The sequence below is a fragment of the Aegilops tauschii genome, chromosome 2, assembly GCF_002575655.3.
Source record: "Aegilops tauschii subsp. strangulata cultivar AL8/78 chromosome 2, Aet v6.0, whole genome shotgun sequence".
Taxonomy (NCBI): Eukaryota; Viridiplantae; Streptophyta; class Magnoliopsida; order Poales; family Poaceae; genus Aegilops; species Aegilops tauschii.
Window position 1 is genome coordinate 410,623,374 of NC_053036.3, and position 23,186 is coordinate 410,646,559.

At 45.5% G+C, this 23,186-nt stretch overlaps 2 protein-coding genes across 2 annotated transcripts; one reads left to right on the top strand and one right to left on the bottom strand.

Moving 5' to 3' along the window:
* Nucleotides 1-10,072: 10,072 nt before the first annotated feature.
* On the bottom strand, nucleotides 10,073-14,715 carry LOC109764655 (probable protein phosphatase 2C 41). The gene is made up of 6 exons (XM_020323453.4): nucleotides 14,502-14,715; nucleotides 14,145-14,360; nucleotides 13,338-13,580; nucleotides 12,979-13,255; nucleotides 10,685-10,839; nucleotides 10,073-10,510 (listed from the first exon to the last, which is right to left on the bottom strand). Exons 2-6 carry the CDS (start codon nucleotides 14,181-14,183, stop codon nucleotides 10,370-10,372), a joined length of 855 nt encoding a protein of 284 aa, XP_020179042.1. The 5' UTR covers nucleotides 14,184-14,360; nucleotides 14,502-14,715; the 3' UTR covers nucleotides 10,073-10,369.
* Nucleotides 14,716-18,436: 3,721 nt separating this feature from the next.
* On the top strand, nucleotides 18,437-23,097 carry LOC109764656 (cryptochrome-1). Its single transcript, XM_020323454.4, has 5 exons — nucleotides 18,437-19,298; nucleotides 19,978-20,196; nucleotides 20,402-21,108; nucleotides 21,216-22,027; nucleotides 22,711-23,097. The coding sequence occupies exons 1-5, from the start codon at nucleotides 18,950-18,952 to the stop codon at nucleotides 22,760-22,762; spliced, it is 2,139 nt and encodes a 712-aa protein (XP_020179043.1). The 5' UTR covers nucleotides 18,437-18,949; the 3' UTR covers nucleotides 22,763-23,097.
* The last annotated feature ends 89 nt before the right edge of the window (nucleotides 23,098-23,186 follow it).

Genomic DNA, 23,186 nt, shown 5'->3' on the forward strand with positions numbered 1-23,186 from the left:
AAGCATACTTAAGCTTAATACCTGACTCTTTACCTTCGTCGAGTTCCCAATCTTCAGAGTTGCGTTTAACTATATCTAAAAGATCCCACCTGAATTCAATAGTCTTCTTCATAAAGTAACCAGTACAAGAAGTATCGAGCATGGATTGATCATCATGAGAAAGCCGAGCATAAAAATTCTGAATGATAATTTCTCTTGAGAGCTCATGATTGGGGCATGAATATAACATTAACTTGAGCCTCCCCCAAGCTAGAGCGATACTTTCTCCTTCACGAGGCCAAAAATTATTTATATAATTTCGATCATGATGAACTAGATGCATAGGATAATTTTTTTGGTGAAATTCCAATTTCAATCGATTCCAATTCCAAGATCCAATATCATCACATAGCCTATACCATGCCAATGCTTTTCCCTTCAAAGATAAAGGGAAAACCTTCTTCTTAGCTTCATCTCCGGGTAAACCTGCAAGCTTAAATAATCCACAAATTTCATCCACATATATCAAGTGCATATCAGGATGTTCGGTTCCATCTCCTGCATAAGGATTAGATAGCAGTTGTTCAATCATACCCGAAGGAATTTCATAACCAATATTTTCAGTAGGTGCAGTAGGTTAAGGGGCAACTAATTGTGGTTCCGGTCGAGGTGAAGATACCCCGAACAAACCCCTCAAAGGATTGTTCTCCATAGTAACAAGTGACAATAAATTTCAGCACGTAGTAATAATTTTTCCTTATCGATTTCCACTTACCAAGAGCGGTTCACTCCCCGGCAACGGCGCCAGAAAAGAGCCTTGATGACCCACAAGTACAGGGGATCAATGGTAGTCCTTTAGATAAGTAAGAGTGTCAAACCCAACGAGGAGCAAAAGGAAATGACAAGTCGTTTTCAGCAAGGTATTCTCTGCAAGCACTGAAATTATAAGTAACAAGTAGTTTGATAGCAAGATAATTTATAACGAGCAAGTAACGGTAACGACAAATAATATGCAGCAAGGTAGCCCAATCCTTTTATGGCAAAGGACAGGCCAAAAACGGTCTCTTATGATAAGCAATGCATTCTTGAGGGTACACGGGAATTTCATCTAGTCACTTTCATCACGTTGGTTTGATTCGTGTTCGCTACTTTGATAATTTGATATGTGGGTGGACCGGTGCTTAGGTGTTGTTCTTACTTGAACAAACCTCCTACTTATGATTAACCCCCTCGCAAGCATCCGCAACTACGAGAAAAGTATTAAGATAAAATCTAACCATAGCATTAAACTTTTGGATCCAAATCAGTCTCTTACGAAGTAGCGCATAAAGTAGGGTTTAAGCTTTTGTCACTCTCACAACACATCATCTAATAACTACTCCACAATGCATTCCCTTAGGCCCTAATAAGGTGAAGTGCCATGTAGTCGACGTTCACATGACACCACTTAGGGAATCACAACATACATACCATCAAAATATCGAGCACATATCAAATTCACATGATTACTTGCAACAAGATTTCTCCCATGACCTCAAGAACAAAAGTAACTACTCACAAATGATAATCATGCTCAAGATCAGAGGGGTATTAAATAGCATAATGGACTAAACATATAATCTTCCACCAAATAAACCATATAGTAATCAACTACAAGATGTAATCAACAGTACTAGTCACCCACAAGCACCAATCTAAGGTTCCGGTACAAAGATTGAACACAAGAGATGAACTAGGGTTTGAGAGGAGATGGTGTTGTTGAAGATGTTGATGGAGATTGCCCTCCCCAAGATGGGAGAGTTGTTGGTGATGATGATGACGATGATTTCCCCCTCCGAGAGGGAAGTTGCCCGGGCAGAATTGCTCCACCGGAGGGCAAAAGTGCTCCTGCCCAAGTTTTGAAAGTCCTCCTCTCATTTTTTCTAGGTCAAAATGACTTATTTACAAGAAGAGGGGCAGCGGAGGTGGGCCGAGGAGGGCACAACCCACCAGGGCACGCTCGGGGGCCCTAGCGCGCCCAGGTGGGTTGTGCCCACCTGGTAGGCCCCCTCTGGTAGTTATTTGCTCCAATAATTCTTAAATATTCCATAAAAAATTCTCTGTGAAGTTTTAGCTCATATGGAGTTATGCAGAATAGGTGGCCTGACGTAGCTTTTTTAGGTCCAGAATTCTAGCTACCGGTATTCTCCCTCTTTGTGTGAACCATGCATATTATGAGAGAAAGGCATTAGAATTACTCCATAAAGCATTATTATGCATAAAAATATCATAAATAACAGTAGGAAAACATGATGCAAAATGGACGTATCAAGGAGGATGTGACTATGAGGATGGGCAGGTGGAAGACTCGGATCCCACCTAGTCCTGCAACTACCAGCAGTAGCAGTCCTACAACTAGACGGGCACGCAGCAGTCCTACACCCAGACCGGCGTGGGCACATGGCAACAACAGCATTGGGCCGCGGGACAATAGCAGCCAGAGGGGGAGGAGGAGGGGCAGGACGGCGAGGACGATGTGTAACACCCCGGACGTAACTTTCCATATTTGTAACTCCAACTCTTGCCATTTTCGGCTATGTGCTATGATATTCCCTCCGTGGTCGGGTTTTGTCTTTCGTTTTGCATTTTTTTCATGACATGCATTTCATATCATGTCATCATGTGCATTGCATTTGCATACGTGTTCGTCTCATGCATCCGAGCATTTTTCCCGTTGTCAGTTTTGCAATCCGGCGCTCCCATCTCCTCCGGTGCACCCCTCTTATTTTCTTTCGTGTGCGGGTGTCAAACGTTCTCGGAATGGACCGAGGCTTGTCAAGTGGCCTTGGTATACCACCGGGAGACCACCGGTCAAGTTTCGTTCCATTTGGAGGTCGTTTGGTATTCCAACGGTTAACCGGGCATCCGCAAGGTCCATTTGTGTGTTGCAGCAAAAAACCCCTAAAAATATCCCAAAACCCACCAAACTCTCTTCCATGCTATAGATCGTTCGATCACGATCGTGTGGGCGAAAACCGCACCTCATTTGGAGCCTCCTAGCTCCCTCTACCTATAAATATGTGAGACCTCCCATATACAAACGCAGACGAAACCCTAGAAAAATCCCTCCGCGCCGCCGGACGCGTCCGCCGTCGGCCGGACACCTCGCACCGCCGCCCCGGACCAGTGGCGTGCTGCCACGTGGCGGGCCGTACGCCGCCGCCACCGAGCCCGCGGAGCCCTTCCCCGGCCCCCGCGGCCCGCACCCGCCTCCGCGCCCCGCGTCGCCGCCTGCCCGCGCCGCCGCCGCCGCCGGCCATCACCGCGCTCGCCGCCGCCTGCCTCGCCGCACCGCCGCGCCGCGCCGGCCTCGCCTCCTTCCCCCGACGCCGGCCACCGTCGCCCTTCCTCCCCCGTCGCCGGCGACGAGCCCGAGCGAGCCGGCCCCGATCTAGATCTCCTGTACGTTGACTTTTCCGAACCCTAAAAATCTTCTAAGTCCTTAAGATTTCTCAGCAAGTGCCCCTGTTCATTGCATCGTAACTTCATGCATACTACTCCGATTTGTGCGTGTAATATGTCAAATTGTTCGTCTCGTGATGCTCTACGTTTTGTTCAATTGCACCATGTTCATTAGAGGTCATCTGGATGCCCAAATCTCTGTTGCAAGATGGCTAGTTGCTGTTATCTTCTGGTTCTTATCAGAACTTGGAGATTTTTCATTTTTGTATCATTTAATCTGTGCATCTTATGGGCATGAGCTCTACATGTGTTTTGTTGTATGCCATGTCATCTTTCCAGTGGTGTATGCCATGTATTTTTGTGATCTCTGTGATGACTAGCACAAGCATGCAAACTAGGCTCCGTAATCTTTCTGATTTCAGGGACTGATTTCTCTAAGTCTTTGTCTGCTGTTATTTTGTTGCCATGTAAACTTGATGCTACAGAGAGATCCATGCATATTTTGGAGATGTTCAGTCAGGATGTTTTGTAGATATTGTTTTAATTGATCCATTCCTGGCCTTTTTTGCAATTATGGAGTGCCATAGCATGACTAAATCTTGCTCTACTTTTGATATAAAATATTTCTGGCAGATTCTTAACATGATATGCAATTTTGCCAAGCTTGTTGTAGTTGATCCATACATTCTATGTACTTGTTATTGCCATGGATAGCTTCATAAACATGCCATCTTGCTGTAGGTATGCTTGTTTTGTCATGCATTGCTCTGTAGTGAGTGCATCAAGCTCACAAAGAGGCCTTCATATTATTATTTCTGCCATGCTCTGTTTTCTGCTAAGTCTGGAACCTGATAACGAAACTTGCTATGTTTACATGCTTGTCATCATATCTTCTGGTCCTTTTGGGCTTATGGTCAGTAAGGGACTTTTGTCACATGCATTTAGTAGATTACTTTCATGTCTTGTTTTGCCATGTTAAGTTCCTGTAGCATGTTGTTTTCATGCTCTGAACATTGCTACCTGATGCTGTTTTCTGCCATGTCCAGCAATTTCACCAAGTCTGTGAACCTGTTATCTTTTGCACTTTTGCCATGCTTGTTTGAGCTTGTTATGTTGTGAACTAGCCGTAGCTTAGTGTTCATCTTTTTTCAAGCATCTCCTGTAGATTACTGTCATATGCTTTGTTGCTATGTTGGAGTGCTGTAGCATTGTTGCTTGTTGTATTTTAAGTGCTATCATGCTGTTAATCGCAGATTCGTGTCATTCTTGTTTTGCTTGCCATTTGCAAACCGTGCATCCGTTTCCGGTGATCTTTATATAGATTTCGACCGAAATCATCTCATCTTTCCAGTGGCATGCTTGGTTTGCCAAGTTACTGCCTTGTTCATCATTTTCCTCCCGGAGCACGCATATGCATCGCATATCATATCTTGCATATCATACATGTTTTGCATCATGTTGCTTGTGCATTTCTCGTGATTGATTGTGGTTCCGTTGCTTGTGTTCTTGTCTTGGGTAGAGCCGGGAGACGAGTTCGTGAACGAGGAACCTGTTGAGTACGCTTACGAGGATCAAGCTTTCGATAGCTCTGAGAACCTTGCAGGCAAGATGACCACCCCTCGAAATCACTTCTATCTTTGCTTTGCTAGTTGTTCGCTCTATTGCCATGCCGCGCTACCTATCACTTGCTATATCATGCCTCCCATATTGCCATGTCAGCCTCTAACCATCCTTTCCTAGCAAACCGTTGTTTGGCTAAGTTATCGCTTTTGCTCAGCCCTTCTTATAGCGTTGCTAGTTGCAGGTGAAGTTGAAGCTGTTCCATGTTGGAACATGGATATGTTGGGATATCACAATATCTCTTATTTAATTAATGCATCTATATATATTTTGGTAAAGGGTGGAAGGCTCGGCCTTATGCCTGGTGTTTTGTTCCACTCTTGCCGCCCTAGTTTCTGTCATACCGGTATTATGTTCCTTGAGTTTGCGTTCCTTACGCGGTTGGGTGATTTATGGGACCCCCTTGACAGTTCGCCTTGAATAAAACTCCTACAGCAAGGCCCAACCTTGGTTTTACCATTTGCCACCTAAGCCTTTTCCCCCGGGTTTTCGCGAGCCCGAGGGTCATCTTTATTTAAACCCCCGGACCAGTGCTCCTTCGAGTGCTGGCCCAAACCGAGCGATGTCCGGCGCCCCCTGGGCAACCAGGGTCTATGCCAACCCGACGTCTGGCTCATCCGTTGTGCCCTGAGAACGAGATATGTGCAGCTCCTATCGGGATTTGTCGGCACATTCGGGGGCTTTGCTGGTCTTGTTTTACCATTGTCGAAATGTCTTGTAAACCGGGATTCCGAGACTGATCGGGTCTTTCCGGGAGAAGGTTTACCCTTCGTTGACCGTGAGAGCTTATGATGGGCTAAGTTGGGACACCCCTGCAGGGTATTATCTTTCGAAAGCCGTGCCCGCGGTTATGAGGCAGATGGGAATTTGTTAATGTCCGGTTGTAGAGAACTTGTCACTTGACCCCAATTAAAATACATCAACTGCGTGTGTAGCCGTGATGGTCTCTTCTCGGCGGAGTCCGGGAAGTGAACACGGTTTGAGTTATGAATGACGTAAGTAGGAGTTCAGAATCACTTCTTGGTCATTGCTAGATGACGACCGTTCCGTGCTTCTCTTCTCGCTCTCTCTTGCGTATGTTAGCCACCATATATGCTTATTGTTGTTGCAGCTCCACCTCATTACACCATCCTTTCCTATAAGCTTAAATAGTCTTGATCTCGCGGGTGTGAGATTGCTGAGTCCTCGTGACTCACAGATTCTACCAAAACAGTTGCAGGTGCCGACGATGCCAGTGCAGATGATGGGATGGATCTCAAGTGGGAGTTCGATGAGGAACGTGGTCGTTACTATGTGTCTTTTCCTGATGATCAGTAGTGGAGCCCAGTTGGGACGATCGGGGATCTAGCATTTGGGGTTATCTTATTTTCATTTGGATCTGGACCGTAGTCGGTCTATATGTGTGTATTTTGGATGATGTATGAATTATATTTATGTATTGTGTGAAGTGGCGATTGTAAACCAACCCTTTATCCCATTCTTGTTCATTACATGGGATTGTGTGAAGATGACCCTTCTTGCGACAAAACCACAATGCGGTTATGCCTCTAAGTCGTGCCTCGACACGTGGGAGATATAGCCGCATCGTGGGCGTTACACGATGATCCGGATGATACAGCCGACGGCCCGAAGAAGAAGGATATAGGAGAAAGCTTCATCATGTGGGAGGACGAGTTGTTGTGCGATGCATTGTTGGCCACTAGCCTTGATCCGATCCCTGGCACGGAGCAAAAGGGCACAACATTTTGGAACAACATTCACACTTGGTTCCATGAACACAAGCATTTCGCCCCCTACTCCGACGCGGTCATATGCAACCGTGAATCAAAGTCCCTCAACCATCGATGCTACACCATCCAAGAGACTGTATCCAAGTATTGTGAGCACTTGAAGTATCTCATCGCACGGTGGCCTAGTGGTGCACTAACCACTGAGCAAGTAAGTTGATCACTAGCCGAACTTTCATTGTTTTGTTGCTCACTAGGCGGATATGCTTAGTTTTGTTGATCACTAGCCGGACATGCATTGTTTATTGCTCACTAGCTGAATATTCTTAGTTTTGTTGATCACTAGCCGGACATGCATTGTTTTGTTGCTCACTAGCCAGATATGCTTAGTTTTGTTTATCACTAGCCGGACATGCATTTTTTTGTTGCTCACTTGCCGGATATGCATAGTTTTGTTGATCACTAGCCGGACAAGCATTATTTTGTTGCTCACTTGTCGGATATGCATAGTTTTGTTGATCACTAGCTGGACATGCATTGTTTTGTTGCTCACTTGCCGGATATGCATAGTTTTGTTGATCACTAGCCAGATATGCATTATTTTGTAGCCTTCTCATGCTTGTTTGGTGTAGAAGAAGTTGGAGAAGAAAAACTTCACCATCATGCATTGTTGGTTGAAGTTGAATGGGCAATCAAAGTGGAACATTTTCATAGCCAAGACCACCGCCAAATCCAATGAAGAAGAAACCAGTGACCCTGCCGACCCAACTCAAGAACCACCGAAGAAGGTTAGAAGATTTTTACATGAGAAGAAGCGGGAGGAGGAGAGGGCGAAGCGAGAAGGTGCGGCGGCCAAGCTGACGGAGAGGTTCGAGGACATCTTGTTGAAGAAGGAGAAGGCATGCGTGAAGCGCTCGGACCTCCAGGAGGAGAAAAAGGCAGAGAGGTTCAAATTGTTGATGGAGGCGACGGACAAGAAGCTCGAGCTCGAAGTGAGGAGGACCATGATCAAAGAGAAGAAGGCCGGGCTCGAGGAAAAGAAGGTGAAGCTCGCTGCCAATGCGGAGGACGCCAAGATGTTGACCTTGAATGTGGACTCTTTGGATGTCGACGCAAGAATGATCATGCAATCCGTCTGTTACCAGATGTTGCAGCGGCAGAAAGATCAGTTGGCGGCGGCGGACAATGAGGACGCGGGAGAGGCGGGGGTGGAGGCTGTTTATAGTGGCGGCGACAACACCTTGATCGTGGAGTAGAGGGCTGGGATTGCCGGTCCGATAGGTCAGAAAATTCCATGAACTGTCGGACTGATATTCTTTTGGATTCGGGCTTGTAAAAACTAAGCATACTTACCTCTTTTTGATTGTTATCGGCCATGTGATTCTGCGCGCTGTGTGAATTGGACTAAATTTGAATTCGAAATTGCCCTTACTGACGTATATATACATGATAGCATTGGGTAGCGGCCTTCTGCAAACTGATCCTCTATGTCTGCAGACAGATATGGAAGAAAATTTGTGGGTCGTTGAAGATGCGCTAAGCACCGGGCTGGAAGAGAACCCGACAAGGCTAGCTCCCATCTCTCCAGGTGCACATTAGCACTTCACCGCCCGGAGCCGATCTGGAGTCCACGTGTGTACGATAGGACCTGCTAACGAACAAGAGTTGTTGTAAATGCAACCGCTGCTTATGGTGCGGATGGATACACTTTTTTCAGAATGTCACCTACATTTCCATGTCACGAGCTTACTGGCTACATAAAAGTATGGATGATGATATCTCGATGGAAGATGAGAAGCGCTATCCAGATCATAAGCTGCGCATGGATTTACATTTCGTCCGAACAATTCAGGCATAATCTGCTCTTCATGGTAGCAATCTGATCGACCTTTTTTTGTGTGTGTGTGGCAAACTTGAGCCCAACAAGTCGACCATGGCTTCCCTTTCTCGGTGCCCTATGAATCTCTTCGGATAGAGGAGGACGATGACGCGCGTTTTGGGCAGCCCGGTGCTCCCAAAAATCAAAAGTGTACATGGAAATTTTTGAATTCCTGAGAAGCTTTATGAATGCACTTGTCTGGCAACTATGAACCTGCGACTGTGAAATGTTGTACGAAAAGACAGTGTGCATTGTTTTGCCGCAAATTTTCAGTGTAGGAAACGAAGAGGGCATAAAACAGTGTGCATGGTGTCTTCTAACGTGTCTATGTATATAGTTTTGCCTAAAATTTTCAGGTCCACATTTTATCAAATAATGCATGTTTGGGACTGCTCCACTCTATCAAAATCAGCTTCACTTCATCAAATCCACTTTGGAGCAGTTGCATATATGAGTTGCAGCTCCACAAAGAGCAATTTATCATATTTGGCTTCCAGATAGCTCCAGCTTCAAGAATGAGAAATTTGATGGAAAGACTCTATCTGAATGAATGTCGTGGGGAAAAACAAAGGGGTATCCACTTACCTCCAGCAGAGCACCCCCTCAAGAGCTTCACAAAAAATAGTGAGTTGTACCCTAGATTCTATTTTTCTTGGAGTGGCATATTGTGGAGCTACCCTGTTTGGTTTGTAATTTCTAGAGCAGAGATGAATTTTAGGGAGTGGAGCAGTCCCAAACAGGCCGGTACATGCTTATAAAAACTGGGAGTTGTTCACATTTTATCATACCCGAAATCGGTCGGGTCGTTATTTGGAACGTGGCTGGATGGGATAGAGTCCGTTACAGCTAGACACATTCGTGTAGGAGTTTGTGCGTTGTTATGGGCAATTTGGAACTGCAGAAATGATTTGGCTTTTAACAGAATAACTACTATTCATTTTTTGCAGGTTGTATTCCGTGCTACGGCGTTGATCCGTATGTGGTCCCTACTTACTCCGACGGAGGCCAGGGAGCGTTTGGTTACTGGATCTGTCCGGTGGGAGATGGTAGCGCGGGATATATTCAACCGGTTTGGATGGCGGTCATGTAATAGGATAGGCAATTAGTTTTCCTACATTTATTTCTGCCAGCCGGTTGTGGCTTTATGACTTTTTTTGTTTTCGTGTCGAGGTCTATGTGAGCTCGACGTTGTTTTCTTTTACGACTATTTCGACATTGTTGAACCTATTTTATTTATCTAAGTGGCCGTATGCATCCACCTGATGCAGAGGCCGGGGAGTCCCCCCTTTTCAAAAAAAAAAAAACAATCACCGTTTGTGATTTTGTAGAAGCAATGAGTTGCCCTTGATTTTAAACAGGAAAATCGCCCATTTTAAAATCAATTTTACCCAATTTTGGGTAAACTCCAAGTTGGAAGATGAAGACAACCCACCCAAAAAGCTCTCACAACGGAGCACCCTGAACTTTGAATATCTGAAAACCATTATTTACAGAAGAAGGCTATTTGGACCCACTCGCATGTACCCTGGAATCGCCAAACAAAGAATTCTAGCATATTTATATATGAACTTACAATCGAGCTAACACATCATTTACAGCCAGCATTCCAGAGAATTATTCTTTTGCATTACCACTATCCTTGTCAGCCAGGCTATGTTTTGCTGTTATAATTCCTTCTGCTCTCCTCTCGGTGACAATTCTTCATGAGTTGCCTGCAACAAATTTACATCTTGAACCGAACGACCACGCATGATATATCATCTTTACTGTCTCTTTTCACTGCTTCGGCGACTAATTGCTTGGCAGCTGTTTGTGGGTCCTTGTACCTTTTCACCACATCAACGGCTTCCTGATTGTTCATTACCTGGTTGACACAAACAAGTATAAGCATATATCAACCAATGTGCTACTCCCTCCGATCCAAATTAATTGTCGCAGCTTTAATAAAACTTTGTACTAAAGCTGCGACAGTTGATTTGGATCGGAGGGAGTACTAGGTTTTATCCCAGCAATCCACTATATCTATAACAAACCACACCTTCCAAACTCCATCGCTCGCAAGGACAACTAGCTCAGCAGTGTGATCGATATCTTCAACTTTCACATCAGGCTCTGATTTCAAAAGTGATTTTAGATTCCTGTCCCCAAACGCTCTGGACACGGCCAACTGACCACAGACTCTGGGAACATCTCCTGTAAATTACAGCATCATATTTCAGGCACAAACACAAAAACATATCTAGGCAATTATAGAAAAAAGACACTAATGCATAGAGTTAACAGGCTATTATATATAAAATCATGGAGTTAACTAGAAACAAGAGTGGATGCCACGCAAGCTGCACCAGTGTACGTCCTGGCCATTTTTGTCGTTTGTATTCTACTCTGCTGCCGCATTGCTGAGGCTGGCTCACCTAAAAAACTTCTGCCCTTGATGTGAACTACACTCATCTACTCCGTGATATCAATGCAATGTTTGAACAAAATTGGTGGTATCAATCAGCAACTGCTACATGGTGTACCGATGGCATTAAGATCCCATTTTTTTCACACGATCATGTTCTACATTTCCGTGGCTACCATTTACTCATTCACAACCTTTCAGCAGAAACCATGTTATCATTCTGCATCATCACCTTTTCATTCCAAGTTTTTTTTCAACACACATTTATGCTCTTCTTAGTAGTGTAGCGAGCTCTTCTGCAACTCGGACAGCAGATTGCCAGTAAGGCAGAAAGGATAGAGCGTGAGGAAGCAAACGAGTATATTTTTGTCGGTAGCTTTGTTCAGGACTAGCAGAAAAGATAGGCGAAATGGAGTAAGCGAGTATTTAATCAGTGTCTTTGTTCAGGACTTGTTAACGTTTAGCATAGGCTAAAAAAAATCCTTATCCAGATAGTCGGAAGTTCTGAGTCATGTTAGGGGTCTTAAGGTTGATTATATCCTTACAAAAGGATGGCTTGTACTTGACAATTTCAAGCAACAAAGAAATCTCCATCATCCCTATAGTTCACTCATTCCCAATATACTATGTATGTATCCCCTTTCAATTATTCCCACTACGTATGTCTCCCCTTTCAATACCTTGATCCTCTCCAAGCCATCCCGATGTGAATCAATGTCCACATCACAATGCATGATACCATTAACATAAGAATTTTTGTAGCCACGGGTCAGATGCATCAAAATTACCTACTAGCTACTAATCGCAAATACAAGATAATATCAGTCACATCCTACTAAACAACTAAAGGTAATACTGTTCTAGCATTTAATGCCTCCTGCCCGCAACTGTCATTCTTTTCATAAGAAGACGTTGAGGCTAAACTTGCATATTTGTATTTATAGTCATCACTAGCGTCCATTCTCACGGCAATTATTGATTTTTATCAGAAGCATGCTATGGTGGTGGAAAAAGGCAACAACGATGAACATACTGATACTCTAATATTCCCTCCGTATGTCTTACATTATGGGACGGAAAGAGTATACGTCAGAGCAGATATTTTGTTGGCCTTTCGTGCTAGGGCCTTGTGCCCTTGTGGAACTTACGTGAAAAATAATGCATAAGACTAGGGATGGTGAACTATTGCCACTTTCTCAAGAATGAATTGACAAGAGTTTCAAAAAGAAATTGAATCGACAAGGATGGATTTACAAAGCTTTCTGCCTTTTGAGTTGTAACACTAGTACTTCTCATTTGTTCAGACACTTTAAGGTTAGCTAATACAGAGTAGTGCTATAATAATATTATCAAATTCAGTGAAAACCTTAAAGTAGACGGAAAATAATTGCTGCATACGTGTAATAATATTGATTGTATTAGAATCACAATACTGAACACTTATACATCGTTTTATGTGATCCAAACGGGGCTTAGTATCCACTTGCTACAGTTGTGTATAAATTTTAAGAAGTAAAGCACTTCAACCATTTTCTGGATAATTTAAGATTAGCTAACTACTCCCTCCGTCCCATGATAGAAGATCTTTTTTCAAGCTATGTAAGCTTGAAAAACGATCTTCTATGGTGGGACGGAGGGAGTACATTACATCGCAGGTCAAAAAAATCATATAATTTAACAATAAAGAATGGCAAGAATATAGCAAGCATATCACTAATCTAAGCAGTATTCAGTAGCGGATACCTTTTTCATTTTGACATCACTAAAAACTTTTCACTAGTACAAAACATTTGAACTAATATTCTGAGTTTGCAGTATCCTGATATTCCAGAACAAGATTAGTGAATCAAATATCAGATGCACAACTGGATGCAAGCCTGTAACAATGATTTCAATCAAAAATAATAATGTTAGAATAGAAGACCCACCTGGCATATTTGAAACAAAACCACCCTTGTTTTCAATAGCTCCACGCTCTGCATTCGGGTCGTGGTCAATTGACATCTGTATGGCCTCACCTCCTTTCAGAAGAACAGCTCGCGAATCCCCAACATTAGCTACCCACAGCTTACTGCCGTTTATAAGGATGGCAGTTACAGCAGTGGAGCCACCTTGTCCCAAATCTGGAGTATGTGACAGAATAGCCTTGTCCGTCTTTTCATAAGCCTTTGTGATTGCTCTGTCCGGATGTGTCCAAAACTCTTCCTGAAATGACACAATTAAACTAAGATCACCAAAAATACTAGTGAATGGGCCATTGTTATTGAAACAGATGTCAAAAACTTGCCTCGTTCAAAATATTAGGAAACAAATTTTTCTGTAGGTATGCAGGAACAGTATCGCCTAAATGACCATCATAAATAGCAAAAAGACCAAGCTCGTTTCCTTTCACTTCAGCAAGTTCTGCGACATGAAAATCCTCCATCGGATGGTTTGTCTTTCCTCTTACAAGGCTAAACCCATAGCTAACCTTGACTTGGCCCTGACAGCCTTTCCCTTTACCAGAGGTGGCTGATGCATGGCCTGTCAACTATATTGAAACAGAACAGTCAGCAAGAGTAAATTAACCAGTATAGCTTCCAACCAATGCATTCGACGAGCTTCTAAAAAATTTTAGTTAAAAGTTTTGAGTATCAACAAATTTACTTCTGGGAAGACTATAAAAAGTATCTTAGAGCAGGTGAGGTGTAGTTCTTCTTTTTCCTTTTTGAAAGGAAACACAGAGCAGGTATAGTCCAGTCAACAACTAACGAAAATCATGTCATAAGAAGATGAGGGCTAGTTTAAAAAAAAAAGATGAGGGCTGATGGGATTTTGTGTCCAATAAGTCAACTTTAGTCAATTAAAACATTACCACAAAGCATATGTCACCGGCAGTGAAATTTGTGCCATCTCAAAGACAGTGCAATTCGTGAAGAAAGTACAGCTTTGCTCTCTAGGAGCCACAAGCTCTAAATATCATCGTAGGAGTACTTAATTTCCCGAACTATCACATGATACAGACAACCTCACAGGAAAAATTCTATTCCATACGGAAAAAAACATGCAATTATAACAAAGAAAATACTGGGATATGGAAGGAAACAAAACTTACCTCGGAGCAACCAGCACCGAAGCAGCAAAACCTGGCCATATCCCGTAAGCTCCCAACCAGTTCCAACCCGTGAACTAAAACAAGGTAGAGCAGCCGGAGGGAGAAGAAGAATACGAAGCCCCCGCCGCCAGCAAGACCCGTCTCGGGACACCACGGGGCTCGGCTTCGGTTACAACGGCCTCCCAAAACCGCGCCTCTTTCATGGAACTCTGCACCCTGATAGCAAGCAAAAAAGATAGCATGAGAATTCGGTCACATCAGATCCGGTGGCGTGGCCGGAAGCAGAATTAAAGAACCGCCACAGAAAAGAAGAAGGAAAAAAATCGTAGTTTTCTCCGGCGAAACGGATCGCCTCACCGATCGATCCAGCGGTGGACGAGCCCGGAGATTCGCAGGGGAGATGGAGGAGAGCTCGAAGCCTTGAGCGATGGAGGCGAAGGAGCTGAGCTGCTCTCGCTCAGGGTCAGGAGGGGCTCCGGTTTTGGGTATTTTTCCTTTCGTCAGGTTTGCGCGTGTGGACGAAGAAGTCTATGGGAGGGGCCTTTCCGGGGGTCAACACTCAGCAGGGTACAGACGGCGGGCCCACACTGACATAGACCTGGCTCATGCACCGGATCAATCAAGCCACACTCTCCAGGCGGAATCAACGGTGGCGATGCTTCCATCTGAAGACTGGGTGTGCGCAGAGGGGCTTTGCGTGAGGGGGGCGACAGGGGAGCAGAAACGGTCGTAAATGACGGGTCCAAGCGAGAAAATTCAGCTCCATACGCCGACGTGTGGGCCTGGAGGAGTGGGGCCGGGTCGTCATGTGCTGCTGTTCGGTGGAGGTAGGACACGGGCGCGGAAATTAAAGACTTCGGCGGAGGGAGCGGGGCTCGCCGGTTTGACTTGCCTGTCTAGGGGCCGAGACGAGACAAAACAAGCGTTTGGCTTCTCGGGGAACAGGGTCTATGGACCGGAGGCGGCCATCCGCGTGACGGATGCATGCTGTTGACGCTTCGGTTCTGTGGACCATGTTTTGTTCGGCGCTGTGGGAAATTTCATTCAGCGGCAGACGCAGGCGACGACTGGGAAACTACTGTAGACCGAGAGAATAATGAGGTGCACAATTGATTGCTTGTGCTTCAGTCCGTTACCCACTGGTTATAGTACTGTATGTGTGAAAAAAAAATCTCGTTTCTTCAAAATTAAAGTTAAGGAGCGTTTCCACTGCAGTTCAAAATGATTTTGACCCTTTTTCAAGCGAAAGCTCGAGTGAGTTTTTACGCAATTCATAGGTCTTATGCACGGCTTTTGCTCCCCTTAGAAAAAAAGAAGAAGAGAGGTTCTGAACCACCACCTGATTGTTTGCATTGGGGGTACATGCTGACTGCCGATGCTTTGGAGGTAAGTAGAAAATGTGCCGAATATGCCTAAATTAACTTTGTTCAAAGGAGAGTCCCTCTGGGCATTGTTTAAAAGAGGCTTTGGAAAATACTACGAAGGCTCTATTCACAGAAATACTTTTAGGTGAGAAGCCGGCATAGTTGCTGGGATTCTCACTCATCAGTAAGGTTGGCAGTTGTTGTCAGCAGAACTCAATCGGTATTCGTCTGTGTTTCTTTTGAGTAAACATATTTATATGCTCCATTACATTACATGGCATGGCATGAGGTTCTTTGCCAAATTTATGAGAGGACCAGATTAAAAGAAGCCAGGAAAAAGAAAAGTCCACTTCGTCCGTCCGTCCACCATTCCAGGCCGTGCCTGGGCTTGGGCTTGGGCTTGGGCTCCAAGCAAATGACCAGCAGGCCCGCACAACAAACTTGCACGCCCACCCACACCGGGCCACTTTTTTTCTTCACAGTTGGGCCTGGGCCACTTTCCTATCGGGCCATGCAACCCAACTGTGGGAGCTGATAACTTGTCTCTCGAAACCTGCCGATGACTATCCCAAGAATCCCACAGCGGGGGCACGTCATGAGGTAGCTGTAGATGAGCACCAGGTCCACGTCCGGCAAATTGCGCGCGGGGGACGCGGCCGAAGCCGTCGCGCTCGCCCGCGCCCACGAGAGACTTTGCGCGCCCACACCCCATGCCGGAGCCCACGGGGAGGCGACGGCGACGGCGACGGCGCGGCGCCCCCCGAGTGCAAGTGGCATCCACGCCCACACCACCAGCAAGCAAGCAACAACAACGATCCCCTTCAGATCGCCCCGGCAAATTACACACGCGCCACCGTGCGCGCGGTGCGCACGGACGGCGGGCGCTCGCGCGGAGGGGCCGTTTGCTCGGAGGGCGAGTCTTCTGTTTGGGCCCGCCGGGTGCGAGGAGGGCCGCCGCGTGGCATGCCGCGACCGATCGTGTGGCTCTCCTATCGTCCACGCCACACAAGAATATATTCGTCTCTCGTTACAGGATGGATGGTGCAGCGCACCCATGCACGGCATGCACCCACACACACCCATGTGAAAGGTTCCGCGGCTTTTCCGCCTCTTGGCTCAGTGCGTGTCGCTTGATCCAGATTACTCCTTTTCTGTAACAAAGGAGAAGCACCCAATGATTCATCATGCTATCATGTGTGCAAAGTTTTTGTTCACTGTTGGAACGTGTGGTATTTCCACTTTTGAATACGTTTTTGACGAGCTTTTAAAACTTTTTAAATTTTATAAATGTCCAAACTTAATAGGAACTAACGAAAAAATCGCAAGTTTCAAAAACTAACACTTAAAACCTGGCGTGCCTTCGTGCCGAGGGAGGCCAAGTTTGCTACATCGTTGTCGTCTCTCATTTGTGCATATTTCACGTCTTCTTTTTCTTCTATGTTGTAATGCAAAAACGCGGCATTTAGCAACGGTAGGCAAATGTTGCATTTGGCAAGGACTATTCGGCCTCGCGGAAATAAATGGACTATTTGCACGCTTCATCAAAGAACCCAATTCCTACGTCAAAGAAATTTTGAACCGACATCATATATACCGTATATACGAACATTGTAGCTTGTTGTATACTTATATGCCACACACAACAAGGAACTATCTTGTGAGAAGCGCGGGAGGGCAACAGATCATGCTCCCTCCGTAAAGAAATATATGAGCGTTTGGATCACTTTAGTATATATGATGGCTCTATGTACAATTTATGGCTCTATGTACTTTCCTTGCTAGCAAAAAGAAGAATAACATATTAAATTTCCATTCCCCTGCCCAAAGGTTACCAAACAGGTTCTGAGTGTCTTGCTCGAACTTTTACAAGATGCTCCGAGATTTTAGATGTTACCTCTCTTTTGTGTTTACGGTATGTTTTATTTATGTATAATAATCAATATATCGATTACTTCGTCACATTTTTTGTGACGAGAACTTACTTTATTGATATAAATGTCCTTTTCATAATTGCATCAGAAGTTGACTATGAGAAATAGACATCAGTTGGTAATCCTGTACCTAAGCATCCACCCAAGCTAGGAAATTCTTCCAGCTCAAAAAGAAAACTAGCAAATTCTCATTATAAAAAGTGGTTGCCAACATTTTTCCTCTCTCTTTCTTCGATGGTTGGGCTTACTCTATTTTTGGGTAGCCAATAATTAAGATTGAGATTTGTTGATATCCTCGGCGTCACCAAACATAACGGCAACTTTTTAAACTTCGCTAGCTTCACAGGTGGATGCCTTGGTGCAAATAGTATATTTTCTTTCTTTCTTCCATATCTTTCACACAAAGCCACACATGTTAGATAAGGTGTCGGTGCAAGGTAGAGAAAAATATAGCATGGTGGCACCTTGACGCACCAATTCAAGGTTGCTAGGCACACATATAGGAGCCTCGAGAGCAAAATGATGGAAGCTCCCATGCCATTGACAACAGTCTAGGCTGGAGGAAGCGGACATGGGTCGTCACATATTGATATCATCGACTGCCATTGTGAAGAGCAATTGGAAGAAACGACAAAGAATGAGTTGTATATTTTGTTTGATGGGTGGGTGAAGGGGGGGGGGGGGGGGGTATTCGGCGGCCTGTAGGAAATATAGCTTATTTACTCCGAGATTTGAGAGAATCGGTATAAAAAATAACGATATGGCATGGTCGTTTAATTTGGGGAAAATAATTTGTATTTGTGTGGGTAATTTTCTGTCCCTGTGCCAGTCCTGTTATTAAATGAAATTTCAAATCGATATCACCTAAAAAAACGTCGTATATTTCGATACAATATTAAAATGAAAAGCTTAATATTGGGCGCGTCTGGTGGATGCAGTCGGCCCGGATGTCATCTGGAATCTTTCATGCTCATCAGTTGATCTTTCGCGAGGAAACAAGATGGGTACAAATACTAGGAGGAATATTATCGGGGGTGAGAGGAGAATGGTCAGGTCACCAAGATAAATGGAGGAGCGGAAAGGTTAGATCAAATCCAGCCAAGCAATCCCGATATCCTCAACCTCCCCCTCCATTGGACCAGAAGCGCACGGCCGAGACCCGCCGCAACAGCGCCAGGCACCAAACAAAAAAACCAATCACTCCAGAAAGTTACGCAGAAAGAAAAGAGGAGGGGAAACAAACCACTCCTCTGGCTCGTGCGGCTCACTCCGAGGCCAAGGACGCCAGAGCAGAAAAAGAAAAATCGCCTGACCCAATCCAATCCAGCGCAGCGCAACTCGGCTCCACTGTTCCCGGGATTCTTCCGAGCCTGAGCTGCCCGGTTCTTGATCGGCTCCATGGTTTCTCCGACGTGTTCTTGATCCGAGGAGTGGGGGTCGGGGGTTTGTTTCTTGGATAGGAGGTGGTGGTTCTTGGACAGGAGGGGATAGGGTTGTGGGTTGGCCGGCCATGTCGGTCTCGTCCTCGTCTATGTGCGGCGGGGACGCCGGGATGAAGTGCGTGGTCTGGTTCCGGAGGGACCTCAGGGTGGAGGACAACCCGGCGCTGGCGGCGGCGGCGCGCACCGCCGGGGAGGTGGTGCCGGCGTACGTGTGGTCGCCGGAGGAGGACGGCCCCTACTTCCCCGGCCGCGTGTCGCGGTGGTGGCTCAGCCAGAGCCTCAAGCACCTGGAGGCCTCGCTCCACCGCCTCGGCGCCGCCAAGCTCGTCACCCGGAGGTCGGCCGACTCCGTCGCCGCGCTGCTCCAGCTCGTCCGCGACACCGGCGCCACGCACCTCTTCTTCAACCATCTCTACGGTTTGCTTCCTTTCGGTTCAAAATTGAAATATGCCTTGCTTGTGTTTGCTCGTGCGCGTGTTTTCTAAACAACACAGGCAATACTACTCTTGTCGGCCGAGATCTCCTTCTCTTTGTAGATGTCGATGATCCAAATCTGTGGTTTATGAACGCTATTTTGCTTCAACTTATTTACCTTGGCTAGATGAAACGAAGCAGCATCTTTTATTTGTTATTCTTACTTATTTTGGGGCTTGCTTCTGATTTGCTCAGGTTGAACCAGATCTATTATACTACTACAGTAGTCCTATGTTATCATGTCATATCACATCCCAATTTATTATGCTTTCCGGTGATATGGTACAACTCATGGCAAGTCAATTGGAGTAGCGAGTCCCAATTTAGCAATCTTGCGTTTACGCTTTCCATATTAACTAGGTATAAACTATGAACATTTCCAGCAACTCCGGCCTTAATTGCCAACAGTTCTTGATGCCACCAACCAATCAAATCAATTTTTTTCCTTTTGAGGGTACACCAACCTACCAATTCAACGAGGCAGTAACCGTATCTAGCTATATTCTCCGTTTAGGCACTTGCACTTTCTGCTACAGTCTCAGTTAATTGCTTGTGCTGAGACTCCTCATCCATTATCTAACTCAACAATCAGTCAATCACTGTGTCTTGGCCATCTTTTCAGACCCGATCTCGCTGGTCAGGGACCACCGGCTCAAGGAGACGCTGACGGCAGAGGGCATCGTCGTGCAGTCTTTCAATGCTGACCTGCTGTATGATCCATGGGAGGTCAACGATGATAAAGGCCAACCGTTCAACATGTTCATGCCGTTCTGGAACAGGTGCCTCAGCATGCCGTATGATCCCCCCGCGCCACTGCTGCCCCCTAAGAGAATCAATTCAGGTGCCTGCTCAGTTATAACCATGATACTATATTTTTATAACCATAATAAGCAGACAAAGTGATAGACTTATTCTACAGAATAAAAATGTTCAACCTTCTGTGTTTAAAGCATATCTCGTATTTTTATTCTAACAAGCACTGCACCACAAGTTGATATTGGAATGTGTTCTTCAGTTGATTCACTTGCAAAAAATATATTCAACAGGTGACCTATCGATGTGCCCATCAGACGATCTGATCTTCGAGGATGAGTCAGAGAGGGGAAGCAATGCGCTTCTGGCACGGGCATGGTCACCAGGCTGGCAGAACGCAGATAAGGCGCTCAGTGCCTTCCTGAACGGCCCTTTGATCGACTACTCGGTGAACCGCAAGAAGGCGGACAGCGCAAACACCTCCCTCCTTTCACCTTACCTGCATTTTGGTGAGCTGAGTGTGCGCAAGGTTTTCCACCTTGTTCGAATGAAGCAACTCGTGTGGAGCAATGAGGGCAACCATGCAGCTGAGGAGAGCTGCACTCTGTTCCTCCGATCGGTCGGTCTCCGGGAGTACTCGCGATATCTTTGCTTCAACCATCCATGCAGCCATGAGAAGCCCCTCCTTGCACACCTCAGGTTCTTCCCTTGGGTGGTCGACGAAAGCACCTTCAAGTTTTGGCGCCAGGGACGGACTGGCTACCCTCTTGTTGATGCTGGCATGAGGGAGTTGTGGGCGACTGGGTGGCTGCATGATCGGATACGTGTGGTGGTTTCAAGTTTTTTCGTCAAGGTCCTTCAACTACCATGGCGATGGGGGATGAAGTATTTTTGGGACACTTTACTGGATGCTGATCTTGAGAGTGATGCGCTTGGTTGGCAGTACATCTCTGGCTCTCTCCCTGATAGCCGGGAGCTCGACCACATTGACAACCCTCAGGTACGTGCAACTACTAATTTCTTTAGAAAAAAATGAGACAACTTGGTGATGACGAATAGCACTGAGTACTGATGCTTTCTCATGTGAATCTTTATGAATCATGTCAGCTCGAAGGCTACAAGTTTGATCCACATGGGGAATATGTCCGACGGTGGCTTCCTGAACTTGCAAGGCTGCCAACAGAATGGATACACCACCCATGGGATGCGCCTGCATCTGTGCTGCAAGCTGCAGGAGTTGAGTTAGGCTCCAACTATCCTCTCCCCATAGTTGAGCTAGATACAGCGCAAGTCAGGCTTCAAGAAGCCCTGTCAGAAATGTGGCAACTTGAGGCAGCATCCAGGGCCGCAATGGACACTGGAATGGAGGAAGGCCTGGGCGACTCCTCAGAGGTGCCACCAATCGAATTTCCCCAAGATTTGCAGATGGAAGTCCACTGGGAACCAGCCCGGGTAGCGCCCAATGTGCTCACAACCGCACAGAGACGCCAGGATCAGATGGTGCCTACCATGACAACTTCACTCAACAGGGTTGAAACAGAAATTTCTGCTGATTTGGGGAATAGCGTGGATAGTAGAGCAGAGGTGCCGTTCCGCATGCATTTTGAGCCACGGACTGAGAGGGAGGAAATGATTCAAAGCACGGGCAATGCAGCTGGAACTAATGGCATTCACCATCACAATAACTTTCAGCAACCTCAGCACCGTATGAGAAATATTTTTGCGCCATCTGTATCTGAAGCGTCAAGTAGCTGGACCGGGAGAGATGGTGGCGTGGTCCCAGTTTGGTCGCCTCCTGCAGCATCAGGCCATTCCCAAACTTATGGAGCTGATGAAGCTGATGTTTCTAGTAGGAGTTATTTGGATAGGCATCCTCAGTCGCACCGGATAATGAACTGGCATCAGCTATCACAGTCATTGTAAGTCACACACATTAGCTCATTCTTCTCGGTAAACTGCATTGATGTTGCCTTTGCATTGCAATTTTGTAAGTTCTGCAGGATAGTATGAGAGATTACGTTAGTGGTACTTTATGCCAGCAAAGTGTCTCTCCGCAAAAAAAAAAGCCTCTAAAAATAGTGTTTTGTATGTGAAGGGGCATAAGGGCTAAAATCACGCGTATTTATCTGGAGGCACCACCCATGAGTGTATCAAATTTCGTATGAACCAAATGTTTTTTTAAGATAACGAGTCTAGCTGCTAGAGTGCCATACAATCTGATACAGTTTCAATTCCTAGATCAGTTGAAATAGGAGGAACAACCTATTTATTTTACCTCGGTTTGCACATGTTTTTTCAGTTTATTGTGTTTGTGGAATTGGAACTGAAACCTTATCTGGGACTCATACTACACATCGCCCCCAAACATCGATTCTGCATTTAGCAACGAGTTACTATCTTCAGTTGTTTGGCTGATCCTTATAGCCAACTCATGTGAATGAATGCTAACTACTAGCTTTTTCTCCCCATCTTCTTTTTTTGCGAATGAATGCTAACTAGCTGTTCTTACAAAAATGTAGCATCGTTACATTGCTGTTTGCATACCGACATGCATGGCTGTCACCCATATACGATCTGATACATGAAGAATGGTTAATTTCAGGACAACAGGCAGGGACGTGGAGAACTCCGTGCAGCCAAATTTCATCGGTTAGAGTTTTCCGGACGCAGAATGGAGATTCACAGACCTGGGATGTATAGTCGGAGGAGCGTGCAAGGAGGCGTCTTCGTGGGAGTGATAATAGCTATGTAAATCTAATCCTCTAGAACCTGCAAGGATATATACGTTATATATGGCTTTGCTAGAGTTGGTCGAAAAAGTATGTGTAATTGATCATCAGACAATTGAGGGTTTCCTAGTGGGGGATGCTTATATTTTTTTTGTAGGGGGTGTGTTATATGTCTATAGCTGCAAACTCCCCTGTGTGATTGGCAATCTTTGGTTACTCCTGGACGGTTTTGTGCAATCAGAATGTATATATTGACCTTACCTGCTGCTGCTATCACTAACTGTGTGATGTGGATTGTGTTTCTTACGGTAGGCGCGAGCAAGTTTGATAATGTGAAACGAACAGGGCA

Coding starts and splice junctions, on each gene's coding strand:
- LOC109764655 (XM_020323453.4), bottom strand. CDS start 14,183: ATGGCCAGGTTTTGCTGCTTCGGTGCTGGTTGCTCCGAG. Junction 10,840..12,978: donor TTTTGTTTCAAATATGCCAG/GTGGGTCTTCTA, acceptor TGTAATTTACAG/GAGATGTTCCCAGAGTCTGT. Junction 10,511..10,684: donor CGAGCGATGGAGTTTGGAAG/GTGTGGTTTGTT, acceptor TGTGTCAACCAG/GTAATGAACAATCAGGAAGC.
- LOC109764656 (XM_020323454.4), top strand. CDS start 18,950: ATGTCGGTCTCGTCCTCGTCTATGTGCGGCGGGGACGCCGGGATGAAG. Junction 19,299..19,977: donor CTTCTTCAACCATCTCTACG/GTTTGCTTCCTT, acceptor CCATCTTTTCAG/ACCCGATCTCGCTGGTCAGG. Junction 20,197..20,401: donor CCCTAAGAGAATCAATTCAG/GTGCCTGCTCAG, acceptor TATATTCAACAG/GTGACCTATCGATGTGCCCA.